Consider the following 15,900-nt stretch of genomic DNA (forward strand, 5'->3'; position numbering starts at 1 on the left):
TTAACCCGCGGGTACCCGACCCTATCCGCGGGTTACAAAAAATATACAACATTATTATATAACTTGATGATAATTTAAAATAAAACTGATTTTTATGTAAAAAAAATATTAAATTATCAATTAATGATTTTCTTTTAGTGGTTAATGATCTTTTGTATTTAGTGAGAGGTCTTTGATTTAACATCCACTTAAAACATATTTTTATATAAGTATATAATATAAACATATATAGAGTGCGGGTTGATCGAGTAGGGTTGAGGCTCAACCCGCACTCTATCCGACCCGCACGAGAACCCTACCCGCACCGGCGCACCCTATCCTACCCGATGTGGATCGGGTGGAGTCGGGTTGGGTACCGCGGGTAGGGTACATATTGCCACCCTTATCTATACCACTTGCATTTAATTATTCAGAATTACAATCATATCCTTGTGATTAGTGATCAGACAAGGCAAAAAAAAGAATTTGGATACTCTAAAATTTAAATTTCACTTTAGAGAGTAAAGTGTGATCTCTCATCCTTAAATAGTTTTTTTTTTATATTTATTTTTAGTCCACCTATAAAATTAATGATAAGAGATCACATTTACTTTTTAAAGTGAATTTTTAGAAGATTCAAATCCAAAAGAAAAAGTACAATGTTGTCGGAACCTTCAGCAAAAATTTCAAGGAGTTGAGAGTGTACTTTGCAACTGTTGACACAGTAATTATGCAAACACTTATGTTAGATGTATTTTTTGTAAAGTATTGGCAGAGAATTACTAACAAATGTTAAGTCAATTGCATAAAGACTAAAGAGAATAAAATAATTGTTTTTTGGAAAAAAAAAAAAAAACGTGAAGTAATAATAGACAGGTGTTATCTGTCCTTATCAACTCTGCTTGCTAGTTGCTACCAACCTGTCCAACAGGGGCCCTTAGTTGTTCAAAGCAAAAGAAAAAAAAAATTAGTGGTTAATTTTATGGTTATTCATGCGTTTCATGCTTATATTTTAAAATTAGTGGTTGCATGATTGAAATAAGGTAAATGAATCATGATTAGATATGTTAAAATTTAATTCTCCATATTTATTCATATTGTAATTACAGTACTTCTTCTTTGATTTTTCACTTATATTTTTTCTAAAAAAAATCTTAGAATTTAATTCCAAAATTACTGACTACAAAATTAAAAGATTTGTTATCTTAACTAATCTTACATCAATTATTTTTTCACACATAAACAATGACATAACAAAGAAAAAGAAATAAATTATGTTCTAAAAAATACTGTACTTGTTATGTATTTCTACTCTAACAAACCTAGAATGACATGAACAAATATATTTATTGTGAAATGATGGAAATACGTGACCTAGAATGACATGAACGAATATATTTATTGTGAAATGATGGAAATACGTGTGCTAATAATTTAGGGAGAATAATTATTGAACATAAATATCTAACATCATGACATCAATAAGTTTGAATGTCTGCAACTCTTTGCAAATGTCAGTCTTTAAAACCCTTCAAGGCTTGTATACGTAGCAAAGTCTCTTCTTTTATTTTTTTTGAGAGATTGAGACTTACATTTTAATAAGTTTTTATAAAAATATTCTATAATTAAGTGATTTATTTAATTAAATTTAACTAAATTGTATAATTATTTTTATATTCATACACATTTCTTTTTTTTTTTTTGTGTACACCGGTACTGTTTGTTCTTTTTTGTTTATTTTTTTTATTTTGTTATTGTCGTTATCGTAATTACCACTACTACTATTGTTGCCGTCACCTCTTTTTCATTTGAATTTCTTATTCTCCTTTCTTTTTTTTTTCTATATCATCATTATCGTTATCGTAAAAAAATTATAAAAAAATAAAGTAAAAAAAATGAAAAAGAAGAAATAGCAGCAACAAAAGATAAGGAAGAGGAAGAGAAAGAAAAAGAGAACGAGTTTTGAATTATATAGAATTTATCAGAAAAATAACACCAAAATTTTTTAATAATAATATATAGATATATTATTTTTGATACCGAACTTTCGGTGTCACCTTAAACAAATTTTGGTGTTATTTTTGTTTCTAGTAAGAATTCAACCCAATAAGTGTGAATCTACACTCATTCAACTAATTAATAAAATTGTAATATATGTTCATTCAAATTTAATATAAAAAAAAAATTACTCCTAAAAAAAGATGTAAGAGCAAAAGAAAAGAAAGAAGAATAAGAAACAAAAAAAAGCAGCATTAAAGAATAGATTTATGCATTTTATAACAAAATTTCGATGTTAAAATTATAAAATTTTGGTACTTTTTTTGTTTATGACAAGAATTCGATCAATCCAATAAGTGTAGCTCAAAAAATTTATGTGTCATGGTAAAAAAATTATAGTGTCATTTTCTGATAAATTCAACATAATTCAAAACGTATCATCTCCGTCTTTTTCGTTATCATCATCATCTTCTTCTTCTTTTGTTTCAACTTCTCATAATTCTTTTGTTTTACCCTCATAATAAGAATAAAAACAAGAAAAAGAGAAAAAAAATCAAATAAAGAAAAAAAACATACATAATGCTGCAAAAAATACTAAGAAAAGGAGAAAAAAAAAGAAAAAAATACAACAATAACAAAGCAATAAAAGAACAATGATTACAAAGAAATAAAACGAACACAAAGGAGGAGAAGAAGAACGCAAAGAAGCGTAGCGTGTTCACATGCGCTAATAATAAAGCTAGTTTTGTTGGATTTAAATCAATTTAATTGGATTTGATTACTAAAAAAAATTTGAATGTGTAGTATCACTCAACTTTTTAATGATTATTGTTTTCTTTGTGTGATGCATTGTTTTTTTTTTTAATGGTGTAATAGTTTGTTTTATGGGCATTTTAAAATTGATAGCGTAGGTTTTTTATATTTGAAAAAAATATCTTGAAAAATATTTGATGTTTATGAACTTTTTTGTAAATTTTGAAAGAATTCATATCTACTTAAAAAAGAAAATAAGATATCTCAATGTCTTGCAGTTTGTGTAATTTTAGAAGTAAAAAATTTGTCTTTATTTTTATTTTTTAAAATTTTCTATAATCAAATATTGCACATTATATTTTTTGTTTATAGTTTAACATAAAAAATATTATTTATTTTTTTAAATATAGTTCTAATGATTTCTGTAACATGTAAGTATGTTTAATTATTTTTATGAACGAAATGTATTAGTTAGATATTTTTTTTTAACTAAAAAAAATATTCACAATTTTTTGAAAATAAATTTAATGTGATTTATTTTTTTATGTGATTTAAATATTTTTCTATGTAATTTGAGTTTTTTTATATTCTGAATTTTTTTTATGAAATTTAGAGTATAACTTAAATAAGACAAAATTGACTAAAGTTAATTACACCCCTTATTATTACCTAGCGTAATTATATTTCCATCTATATACTTTGTAATTAATAAAGGAAGAGAATATGTATACATTAACGTGGAAATCTTGGAATGGATATCTATGGAGTATGGACTATGATTAGCAAGTTGAGTGCCTAAACTAACAACGTAATCAAGTAATCATCCATTTCATCCGTTCCACAATTTAATTTTGAACAAACCGACAAGAAGCTAAATATTAGGATCCTAGGATAGTAATGTTTGTGGCTATTGTTGACTATTCGATCAATTTTGTAAATATTTTGAATTTTAAACCTAATTTGTAACGTGTAATTGACCCTTTAATTGAAGATCTTGAATTCAAGTTGTAAAATAGAAGCCAATATGATTTAATTTACTTTGGATGTTCAAACATGTAATTCGAATTTATATGATTCGATTTATACAAAAATTAGATTATAGCAAATCTAACTTCGATTACTAAGAAAGTAATGCATATAATTAAATTGAATTGATTTAATTCGATTTACTTAAGGAGCGTGTGCTATATGAATAGGATCCGAATGTTGAATTGAAGTAAATTCACAATGGTTAGTGAAGAGAGATTTTTAATTTTTGTGTATTACAAAGGCACGATTAAGAAAAAATATGATCGGGTATAAAATTTACTAACAATGATCCGTTGAGTGTCTTTATTAGAGTTTCTACGAGCTTTGTTGATTTTTAGAATATCGTTCTACAGAAATTGAGACTACGGGAAATGAAACGGATAGAGAAGTTACATTACAGAATTTTGATTTTGTAGTTCGCGATGGGGTGAAGTACGACCCGTTTCCGATAGACAGTAATAAAAATTTGCAAGTTTTATTTTACTGTCGTTGCCAGTTTTCAAAGATGAGAATCCCTGAACTATTGGCCAAGCTTGTGGATGTAGTCTCTAGTTCGGGAGGATCGAACCGGAATCAGCAATCAGTACCAATGGCAGCAGCCTCTAGTTCAACTCATGTTGTTGCGTCTTTATCTCTGCCTGTAATTGCATTTGTGGGAGATATGGTAATATCTCCATCTTTCGCAGCTGATCTACACCATGATGAGATCATGGAACTAGGTGCTAACATGAAGATTCCTGTTATGATTCCGATTTCTGGGGCGGTTGGAGAACTAGATGTGGTGGAAGATGTCCAAAGGGATGACGATGATGTGGCTCGCCATGATTGATGATGACAACAATGATAATATAGGAAGGAGTCTTCCTGTTGGGGCTGGTGGAGCATCGATCTTGGGAACTCAGCAGTACCCGTCGTATTTTTTGACTCTAAACTTGGATGCGATGAGATCGGATGGGGTTACCGGATGTAGAATCCGGTTTTGGTGCGAGAGATTCACAAGACACCGCAGGTCTAGCTGAGTTTCAAGTCAGTCAATAGTTTCAAAATAAAGAGAAAATCATCTTATGTGTGAAGATTTATAGCATCCGTTGTGGGGTTGAGTACAAAGTGATGGAATCGGACCATGACAAGTACTACGGCAAGTGTAAGGAATTCGGAAATAGTTGTAGATGGTTGACTCGGATCACTCTACGGCGAAAGGGTATCTGGGAGGTCAGACAGTATAACAGACCTCATATATGTTTGGCCACCTTGATCTCCAGTGATCACAGAAAGCTTGGCTATCATGTGATATATGCTTTCATCCTTTCTATGATCAGAGCTAATGCGGCTATATCCATCAAGGTTTCGCAGAATGCGACGGAAGCACATTTTGGGTTTAGACCTATGTATAAGAGGGTATGGTTGGCTAAGCAGAAGGCTGTCACACAGATATATGGAAATTGGGAGGAGGCCTACCTACAATAAGCTACCAATATTGGTGCTCGGTGTGCAGATAACGATGTCAGGTAGTATCGCAGTTTTGAAGACGAGTTCTGTGCGAGTTGGAGGCCAGATTGATGAGGAATCAACTTTTTTTCACCGACTTTTTTGGTCATTTCCACCGTGCATCGATGCATTCAAGTATTGTAAGCTGTTGGTCAGTATTGATTGGACCCATTTGTACGGAAAATATGGAAAAACTTTGCTGGTTCCAATAGCTCAAGATGGAAATTCTAATATCGTTCCTATTACTTTTATCCTAGTGGAAGGTGAAAATGTGGAGTCATAGGCTTTTTTCTTGTCTCGCTTACGATAACACATGACTCCTCAGCCAGACATTCTCATGATCTCCGATAGGCACAATGGGATCAAGACTGCCTTAGAGGCACCTGATAGTGGATAGGCTCCACCTGCTGCTTATCGTGAATTATGTATTAGGCATGTCGCAGCGAATTTCGCGTTGAGTTTTAAGGGAAAGGATGCCAGGAGGCTTCTAGTCAACGCTGCTTATGCAAAGACTGAGGTGAGTTTAATTATTGGTTTGACATCCTCCGGACTGAAGACCGACAATGTGTGACTGGGCCAACAGGATGGAGTATGATAAGTGAACTCAGCACCAGGATGAGGGTCGTAGATTCGGCCATATGACTACAAATATTTTGAGTGTGTTAATTCAGTGCTCAAGGGTGTCAGGAACCTTCCAATTTGTTCCTTGGTGAAGTCCACTTATGAAAGATTGGCAGAACTCTTTGTTCGCAAGGAAAGAGAGGTTGAGGCACAGTTGGGGACAAGTCAGTAATTTAGTCAGTCACTTGTGAAGGCAATTAGGAGTGGCAAACGGGAAAGCCGCCCCGTCCCACCCTGCCCTGCCAAAAGCATGCCATTTGGCGGGCTGGCCTGCCCCGCATCGCCCAATGAGGCGATCTTGAATTCCTCCCCCACCTTGCCTAATGGCGGGCTGGCAGGCCAAGCTCGCCAATTTTTTTTTATATATATAAACCATTAAATATTGAACAATATATATATTTTCACAACTATTTCAATAAATTTATAATTTTTAAATTACAAATATTAAAGTCTTTATAATTATAAATATGTAATAAACATAATCATAAATTAAGTTTTTTGAAACAAAATAATAAAACCAACATTGTCCAAAGCAAAACAAATATTATCCAAAATATATAATTAAATATCTCAAGTTTATAATTAATCAAACATAAAACATAATTCAAAATATAACTTAAAACATCTTCATCCTCTTGTAGATCAATAACATCATAGATATTTATAAAAAAAAATGGCCCTGACAAAAAAATAAAAACGTTTGTTCCACTAGGGAAGCTCGCCCCACCCCGCCGAAGCCTGCCAAAGCCTACAGATTAGGCTGTGCGGGTTAGACAGTCTTTTTAAGTTTGACGGTCTCAAATTTTCAACCCGTCCCACCTTTTTTGGCAGGTTATGCGGGCTGTCCTGGCGGATTTCGGCTCGTTTGCCACCCCTAAAGACAATGGAGGCAAACCTAAAGGCATCGAGATATTTCATGGTTATACTATATGATAGGGATAATTCAGAGTTTAACGTGGTCAAGACTACTCCAACAAATAATTTCTCACTTGGTACTTAAAGAGTCTCGTTAAGAGATCGGACTTACGATTGCGGGTACTGTCAGACACTTCACTACCCATGTCGCCATGTAGTTGCTTCCTGTGCATATTCCTGTCTGAGTTGGGAAACTTATATCCACGTGGTATATCACCTCAGCACGGTATTTAATATCTACAAGATGAGATTCAATCCTCCGATTCCAAAAGGTTTCTGGCCACCATATGATGATCCAACAGTCATCCTTAATCCTAGTAAGAGACGTGCATCTGAAAGTCGTCTTTCATTTTCGCATTTTGAATTATGTGGTTTTTTCCTCTAGTTTCTCTCTGGGACTAACGTTTTGAGGGTGAGATTTGGTTAAATATAATTCGAAATAAGTGAATTCGAATTGTTTATATAGTCATATATATACTAAATCGAATCATATAATCCATATGATTCGATTTACCACTACCCAATATTACTACTAAATCGAAGCCATTGAATTTGAATGACTAGGGGCATAAACTATGAATTAGATTGAAGCATCTTGTTACAATTTATTATAGGTAGAGAAAATTCAAATTGCAATCTATAATAAATTAAATTCACCAATATCAATTTATAAAAACGCCTAATAATTTGAATTAATATAATTTGATTTATTACTATTATGAATAAATTGATTTCAATTGATTCGATTATATATGAATGTGATTGAAGACCTATGAATAAACTTATTTTATTTTAAAAAAGTTTATGTAATTTTGTCTTCCAATTGTGATTTGTCCAATTATATTTGATGAAAAAATTATTTTTTTTAAATAAAAAATTTTTCTCTAAAATAAACTACTACTAATCCTCCTCCACTTGCCATAAGCATGGTCAATCATGTTGTTGTCCAATCATACATCAAGTGTAATAATGTTAATAAAAAAATAGTAATGTGGCGACAAAATTTTTTTTTTCTAAATAAAGCAAGAATTTTAATACGTTTGAGCCACCCATTATTATTATTATGGATTAATCTTAGCATACAAGCGATTAACATTTACAAGTGTTACAAGTCCTGAAGCTTATTAAACCTTAAACCCGCTCCAATTATTACGTACAACTCACGCGCTATATAACAGAATATTATATTAATCAAAATCAATTAATGCGCGAATAATATAATTTCTAATTTTTAAAAGATTTCGTTACCTTCTTCGAATCTCCTGCCAAGTTTTTCGTTCTCCTTCTTGCGTTCTTCCCTTGCATTTTCGATCGTTATTTTTTCTGTGTTTATCACTGCTTTGTTCATCGTCATTCACCTCAATTTCTCTCACTGTAACTCTAGCTTCGTTTTATTTCAATTTTCTGGTTTCTAAAATCAAAATCTGAACGAACCTTGAAGATAATTGATGATTCAACCTCATATTGTCAGCTCAATCAGGGAGAAGTGGATTTTGAATTTGAATCGAACGAAGTTCCTGAGATTTGATTTAGATTTAGCTAATTAAAATTAATATGAATTTGATGCAGTTATTCGTCTATGATTGTCTAGCTGAATAATTCGTGAACATAGACTATGAAATTAATGCGTGAACATAATATGTGGATTGAATCTAATGTATTAGTTTTGATTAATTATCTATAATTTAGAGCAGACGCTTGGGTGTAGATCAGAACTTTTTGGATGTATTTTTAGGAAAGTTTGGGTGTATTTTAAGGGAAAGTTTGGGTGTATTTACAGTTCATGATTTTTCTTGTTATTTTAGTTGATTTGTTGTCGTAACGGGTGTAGATCAGGAGTCCTTGGGGTGTATTTTACTTTGATTGTTATTTTTTTATGAGGTGCAGAAATTCTATAGTATTTTCTTGTTTTAAACATGTATTTTTGCAGCCCCTCTTTGTTGTTAATGAGCAGCTTGTTTCCAAGGTTGGAATGACTTTTAAAATCCTTGAAGATGCTGCAAAATTTTACAAGGACTATGCCAAGGCTGCAGGTTTTTCTACAAGAGTTCAGAGAACAAATAAAAAAAAAACGAAATTAAGAATCAATTGATCACATATAGCAGATAGGAAAAATGGAAATCTAAAATATCTCCGACCAAGAAGACATATCCCACATATGGTTTAAATTGTCCTGCAAGAAGTTATATACACACATTGAAGAATGTTGGTGCTTGGATCATTTCAAAGGTCGTGCTGCATCATTCACACCCTTATTGTCCAACTCAAGCAGAGATGCTCAAACAACACAGGGAACTAAGCATGTCCGTTCGTCGTACAATAGAGAATAACGAGGAAGCCGGTATTAGGCCAAACAAAACATTTCAATCATTCGTTGCGGCAGCTGGGGGTCACCGCGAGTTAAATTTTATTGAAAAGGATGTGAGGAATTACATCACGAGAGAAGTGCGGGATGTTTCGGAACAAGAAGATCCAAAGGAATTCGGGAAATATTTATTGAGAATGAAAGAGAAGAATCAGAATTTCTTTTTCGAGCTCGAACTCGAGGACGATCAATCGATTAAGCTTGCTTTTTGGGCCGATGCAAGGAGCAGAGCTGCCTTTGAGTATTTCGGAGATGTTATTTCATTTGACACCACCTACAATACAAACAGGTGATATGATGTTCTTGTTTATGCTTGCAAATTAATTTTGTTCTATGAATCTGCTGCAGAGGTGTATATTGGATCTTTCTTGGGTGTATAAATTCATTATATGGGTGTACGTAATGATTTTCATTCTGCAATGTCGTAATTTATTTCAGGTATAATTTGGTTTGTGGTTCTTTCGTCGGGGTGAATCACCACGGTCAGTCAATACTTCTTGGATGCGCTTTGATGAAAAATGAAGAAATTAAGTCGTTCAAATGGTTATTTCAATGTTGGCTTCGTTGCATGGGAGGAAATGCTCCGAAAGTGATTCTCACCGATCAATGCGCGTCAATGAAAAGGGCTATAGAGGCTTGTATGCCAACAACAATTCACCGTTGGTGTATTTGGCACATCACGAAGATGATCCCAAGCAAATTAAATGGGTACAAGGGACATGCTGAAATTGAACAAGAATTGAGCTAAGTTGTTTGGAACTCTCATAGTAAAGATTCATTTGATAGGAATTGGAATGATTTTCTGCTGAATTTTGGTCTTCTGGACAACAAGTGACTTTCAGGTAATGTTGTTTGAAATCTGCAGTAGAAGTGTAAATTGCATGTTTTTTCGGGTGTATTTATAGTCTATTTTTTGGTGTATTCTACAGATCTCTATGAAGACCGTCATATATGGGTTCCAATCTATCTGGATCACCACTTCTGGGCAGGGATGAAAAGCACACAAAGGAGCGAAAGCATACATTCATTTTTTAACAAGTTTATTAAACGGAACAGCTCGCTTATTCAATTTGTCAAACAATACGATAATTGCCTCGGAAGCAGGGAGCAAGCAGAGAGAGAATCAGATGTTGCAGATTTTCATACGGTCATACCGTGTGCAACCAAATCCTCTATTGAAGCTCAGTTTCAAGATGTGTACACTCATCAAAAGTTTAGGGAAGTCCAAGCACAATTTAGAGGAAAGACAAATTGCATCACTAGATTAACGAATTCCCCTCTAGGCTATTCAGTATACGAAGTTGGAGAACAAGTTTCCAGCTCAATATTCAACAAGTTTGTGGTTACTTACGACTCAGTAGTAGCCGACGTAAAATGTCAATGCTTATTATTCGAGTCAAGAGGGATATTGTGCCGTCACGCACTAAGTGTGTTAAGCTTTGAACGAGTAAGCCGAGTGTCATCGAGATATATATTGGAACGATGGAGCAAGAAGGTAAAGAGGTGACACACACACATCAAGAGCAGCCACGACAAGCTATTGTTGGAGCCAAGAAGCAAGAGGTTTGACGAATTAGTTTTTCGTTCGCAAAATATTTACGAATTTGCATCAGAATCGGAGGAGCTGACTGCAATTCTGCACCGTGCGTACGATAACGTCATGATTGAAATGGAATCATTGAAAGCCAAAAGGAAGGGGACATCTTCTTTATCTCACGAAGACGCCAACTTGGAATCCGTTAACGAGCTTCAAATCCCTCCAAGGATTCGAACAAGAGGACGTCCAAAAAATAGGCTAGGTCAAAGTTGGACAAACAGATTGCAAATGCCTCAAAGAAGAAGAAAACGAAAGCTTTAAACGAGGTAAAAGTGATGTTCTTTAAATATATGGTGATTGAGTTTAATTTTCTCGTTAATAGTTTAGCTAATATGTGAGTTTATTATATCCACTTAAACCTCTTTGATGCTGCATCAGTGGTGCATCCAAATTTCAGCCAATATCAAGGACGTGTTATGAATTATTAGTTCAGGAAACCAGCAGCAGCGGATAACTTTTTGGGTGTATAGTTACAGAATATGGGTGTAAAGCACTGTTTTTTAGGTGTATTTTTGAATTTTCTTGTGTTTCACATTTTACACACACACACACACACACACACACACACACACACACACACACACACACACACACACACACACACACACACACACACACACACACACACACACACACACACATATCACAATTTGCTGTTTATTTTATAAAATATTGTTAGTTTTTTTTACTATGGTTTAGGGTTTTAGGGTTTAGGGTTTTAGAGTTTAGGGTTTAGGGATAAAGCATCAGGGGATAGATGTTTGGGTGTATATTCAACATTTTTTCGGGTGTAAAATGTCAGGTTATGGGTGTATATTTGGTTTGATGTTTTCCTTCATATTATAGTACCTGTAATTCAGACAGTTTGAATACAGCAGAAAGAATTTAATTATTGAAAGAAATTTTACAATAAACTGGATTATAATTGGCAAATTTTTACAGTATGTGTTCAATTTGTTACAAGACTACCTAACAGTTACATTACTCAGTGTCAATATCATTAGAATTTATCTGACAATATGGACTCAATAATAAATAGGATGGCTTGGACAGTCTTATTGCATTACTCTCCCTAATGACTTCAGCTTTGTCTTGATTCATTTCATTGAATAGAATCTGAAAAGCATATTCTACTCTATAGTGGTCCACCTCGTCCTACAGTTAAAAAGATGCCTTTTAATCTTCTTGAAACCTTTTAATCTTTTGCTGGTTTAGGATGAGGCACATGGTAGAGACAATCTAGAAAAAGATGCCGAAATCAATTTACATCAATCAACATTGCAGTTAATTTTGGTGATAAAAATATTAATGTTATTGTAATATTACCTCAGCTTCTATATGCGTTTCAGCTGCGAGTGATGCGAGGTGGACTTTTGACAAAATATATCTATCTTGGGCTTTGAGTGTGCACACAGTGTCAAACTCATTAGTTAGTCCATTTCCGTATGTCTTCACTCGTGTGGCCCAGATGTAGCATTTCTCTTTCATGTCAGCCGTATTTTCATTCGTCCTCGCAGGAGTTTCAAACTTCTTGAAACTCTCTCCGCCACTCTCCTTTCGAATCTGTGGACTTTTTTCTTTTGTTGTCACCCTACCACTTGCATTTTTTCAACCAGATCCCCTAATTGTTCTAGCAGTTTTGGGGTTTCAGAAGTTTTTGCCCTCTCTCCATCTTGCGTTGTCGCCCCCTCCTGCGTTGCTGCTTCTTCTTGGCTTGAATCAGTCAAGCCAAGGCTGAATGATGGCATCAGTCCTTTTTTAGGAATGTACGATGCTGTCCGTGCCATCATCATCAGCACAGCAGCGTCTTCTGGGGCTGGATTACTGGGTGATCATGTATAACGTATTATAAGAATAAGAATATACGAATGATAACGAAACATTGATTTTACTCTGATGAACTTACATTTTAGATGGAGCTGGTGGAAGCGTAGTTGTGCTTTCTTCAGGTTTTTGGGGTGGTTCTGGAGTGCTGCAGGATTACATAAAATAAATCATGTTATAAAAAAAAACTAGTCAGGGATCAATCATGAAAATATACACCCCAACAAGGATCATATACACCCTAACAGGGACAATATACACCCAAACTATAACCAAATATACCCTAAGACTATTCCTTACCTTTTTGTAGTTCCTTCAGGGGTTGGTTCAATTTCTGGCATAGGGGTTGTTCATTTTTTGTCACAGGTGTTTGTTCAATTTCCGGCACAGTGGTTGTTTGGGACAGTGGTAGAAAAACTTGAATCGAAACTCTAAACAAGAAGAAAAATAAAAGGTTAACAAAGCCCCCAAAAATAAAATGGTTATAAGGTTGAAATTTTCTTGAAAAACTCACATTGAAAGCGCTTCGGTTTGCGACTGTGTCTCTACCCGCACAACCATCATGTTCTCTTCAGCTGGCTCACTGGCTGGCTCTACAACCAGACTCAACCTAAAATACACCCTAAGAAAGTCAAAAATACACCTGAAGCATTCAAAAGAAAGATAGGCTTTGTTTTTTTAAAACTTACATACTTCCAGTTTTTGCTTTTTTTTTTCCTGCATTTTTTTTTTCTCGAATAAAACATTAAAGGTCTTTTTTTTCTAAAAAAATATATACAGAATTAGAAGTAGAAGGTAATAAAAGAATAAAAGCAACGGTTATTTGAAAGAGAAATTACATGCTCTCCGCCGGTTTGTTTACGCTACTTTGATCTGTGTGTCCTTAAGACGAAGGATCATCACTTCCTAAGTTTACGTCCGGTATTCTAAACATAATAGAGTACATATTATTCATAAAAAATACCACACTGTTAAATCAGGATAACAAGATTTTACCAAATAAAGCTTCTTACGTTTCAGATGAGACATAGTGAGCTTCCGTCGATCGCAGGTCAGCTTCCTTCTCCCTGGCAAACAAGAAACAATTATTAGCAAAGAAAACACCTTAAAATCTGAAAGAAAAAGTATAGGTAACAAACAAGATTTTTGAATAATGTGTAAACAATGTGAATTAATAGGGTTAAAAGAGTAAATTTAATTAGTAGCATTAAATTAGAGTGTAGTGTATTTTCATTTGATTGGTGGTTGTTCATGTTGTTCAAAATTTTCATTGTTCCCCTAGCACTCCCCAATCTGAAATATACACCCCAACAAGACATATCTCTGTGTAGCAGATTTTTTATTCTTTTCCCTTAAGAATTCATCTAATTCTTCAGTTCCAATTTTAGATCTGACAGTACATGCATAAAAGAACATGTTAACAAATATAATTTTGATGATAGACAGTAATATAGCTTACAAAGTACTGTACCCATGATAGGATTGAGCTTGCTCAGGAGATGAATCCTCAAGAATGACCTTTTTCTTTTTGGATTGTGTCCTGGGGGGAAAAAACAAGTATGAATCAGAAATACAAAATTAAATTGATTAGAAAATACTATCTAAAGAAGTGCTTACTTTTGTGGTGTTCTCTGAGTCTTTTTCTTTGTTTTTTGCTTCTTTATTGGTGATGATTCTTTGCTTCTAAAAGTTAATAAGAAACGCTCTGTTAATACATGAAATCTTGATAATAAATCCAAAGGAAAGCAGTAATAATTTCAGAACATTACTCATCATTTGATTCAGATTCTGAATCAGAATCCTCCTGAATCTTCTTCCTTTTTTTGGTTTTCATTCTGGAAGGCAAACAATCGTTATTTATAAACATACTAAAAGGGACAAAATACACCCAAATGAATACACAAAATACAACCAACTGAATACACAAATACACCTAAATGAATACACAAAATACACCCAACTTAATACACAAAATACACCCAAGTATGTTACTTACTTTTTGGATGCTTGGGTGGGTTGTTTCCTTGTTGGTTCCTCTGAGTCTTCTTCAGTCTCAGACTCAGAGGTAGAATTCTATTCACTTTCAGTTGTTTCAGTCTCTGATGATGATGAACTTGCTTTCCTTTTTTTTTCTTTCTTGTCTTTTTTCTTCCTTTGTTTTAATTTCTCATTTGTTTCGGCCATTTTTACAATTCCCTGAAACATTAAAAAAGTTAGTTAACAGCATTCACGTAAATAAAATATACCCAAGGTATTGTTTTCACTTACTATATGTTCATCCATTTCTGATCTCATTCTTTCAACCAACTGCTCTCTAGTCTAGTTGGCAATCCAGGGCTGTGGAGGTCTTTCTTCTCCTTTCTTGTCTTTATTTATTGATAGGTGGAAGTAAACTATCATCAGGACAAACAGGCAGCCGTCAATTACCTTTTTCTTTTTCAAATTGTAATCTGTTATGCCCTTGATGATGAAATTTAGAACATGTGCTCCCCAGTTCCCCTCTTTTATTCTGTCCATCTTGAAAATTGGTGCTAGGTGCACAGGAGAGATTTTGTTGATTGTGGTTGGTAACAGGAACGCCATCTGTATATAGAGGATGAAAATCCTCTTGAACATGAGGCGATCCTGTTCATTATCAACAGTAATAGTCATCATCTCATCTGTCAGATTTTTTAGAGTCTTCCCTTGGAATCTTCTAAAAATCTATTTGTTGTCTTCAGAAAGTTCCTTATAATTAACTTTCTGAGGGAATAGATCTCCTACAAAAAAAAAATAACATAGTATGAAAATTACATGAAATACACACAAACATCAATTGAAAAACACTCCAATATGGTTCATATACACCTATGTGTGTAATGAGTTACCTGACGCGTTGAGGCCAAGCGCAGCCCCTATTATGCTTGGTCTTACTCTAAACGAACCGTAGCCGGTTTCGAGTATTTTTTTCCCAAGTTTAAAGGAGTTTGCCAACTCCTTTAACAGTTTGTGATGCACCCTTAGCGGCGGGATGTGCATCAGGCTCCCAAACCCCAAATCCCTAACAATTGCTTTCTTCTCCTCGCTCATATTTCTGAATTTCTCACTCAACGAATGGGTTGCACACTTTAGGTCTTTGGTTTGCTGTAAACAAAATAAAATTAGAGTCAGATATATTTCTATTATGAAAAACTGATTTGATCTAAAACATATATTTGTGCTTACATTTTTTTCAGCTTGGTTTTTGCTTGCCATTTTTACTGCAATGAAAAAATACACCCATATATCAGTCAGATACACACATAGATCAGTCACATACACATATACGGATTCTCGTAAGTATTTAATTAGA

General features: G+C 33.9%; 1 protein-coding gene across 1 annotated transcript; it reads left to right on the plus strand.

The window, feature by feature from the left end:
* The first annotated feature begins 9,084 nt into the window (after nt 1–9,084).
* On the plus strand, nt 9,085–9,896 carry LOC148563217 (protein FAR1-RELATED SEQUENCE 5-like). The gene is made up of 2 exons (XM_088486178.1): nt 9,085–9,437; nt 9,587–9,896. Exons 1-2 carry the CDS (start codon nt 9,085–9,087, stop codon nt 9,894–9,896), a joined length of 663 nt encoding a protein of 220 aa, XP_088342304.1.
* Nucleotides 9,897–15,900: the final 6,004 nt, after the last annotated feature.

This window comes from Arachis ipaensis, chromosome B5 (assembly GCF_059453495.1).
Source record: "Arachis ipaensis isolate K30076 ecotype BB chromosome B5, ASM5945349v1, whole genome shotgun sequence".
In the NCBI taxonomy this organism is placed as follows: domain Eukaryota; kingdom Viridiplantae; phylum Streptophyta; class Magnoliopsida; order Fabales; family Fabaceae; genus Arachis; species Arachis ipaensis.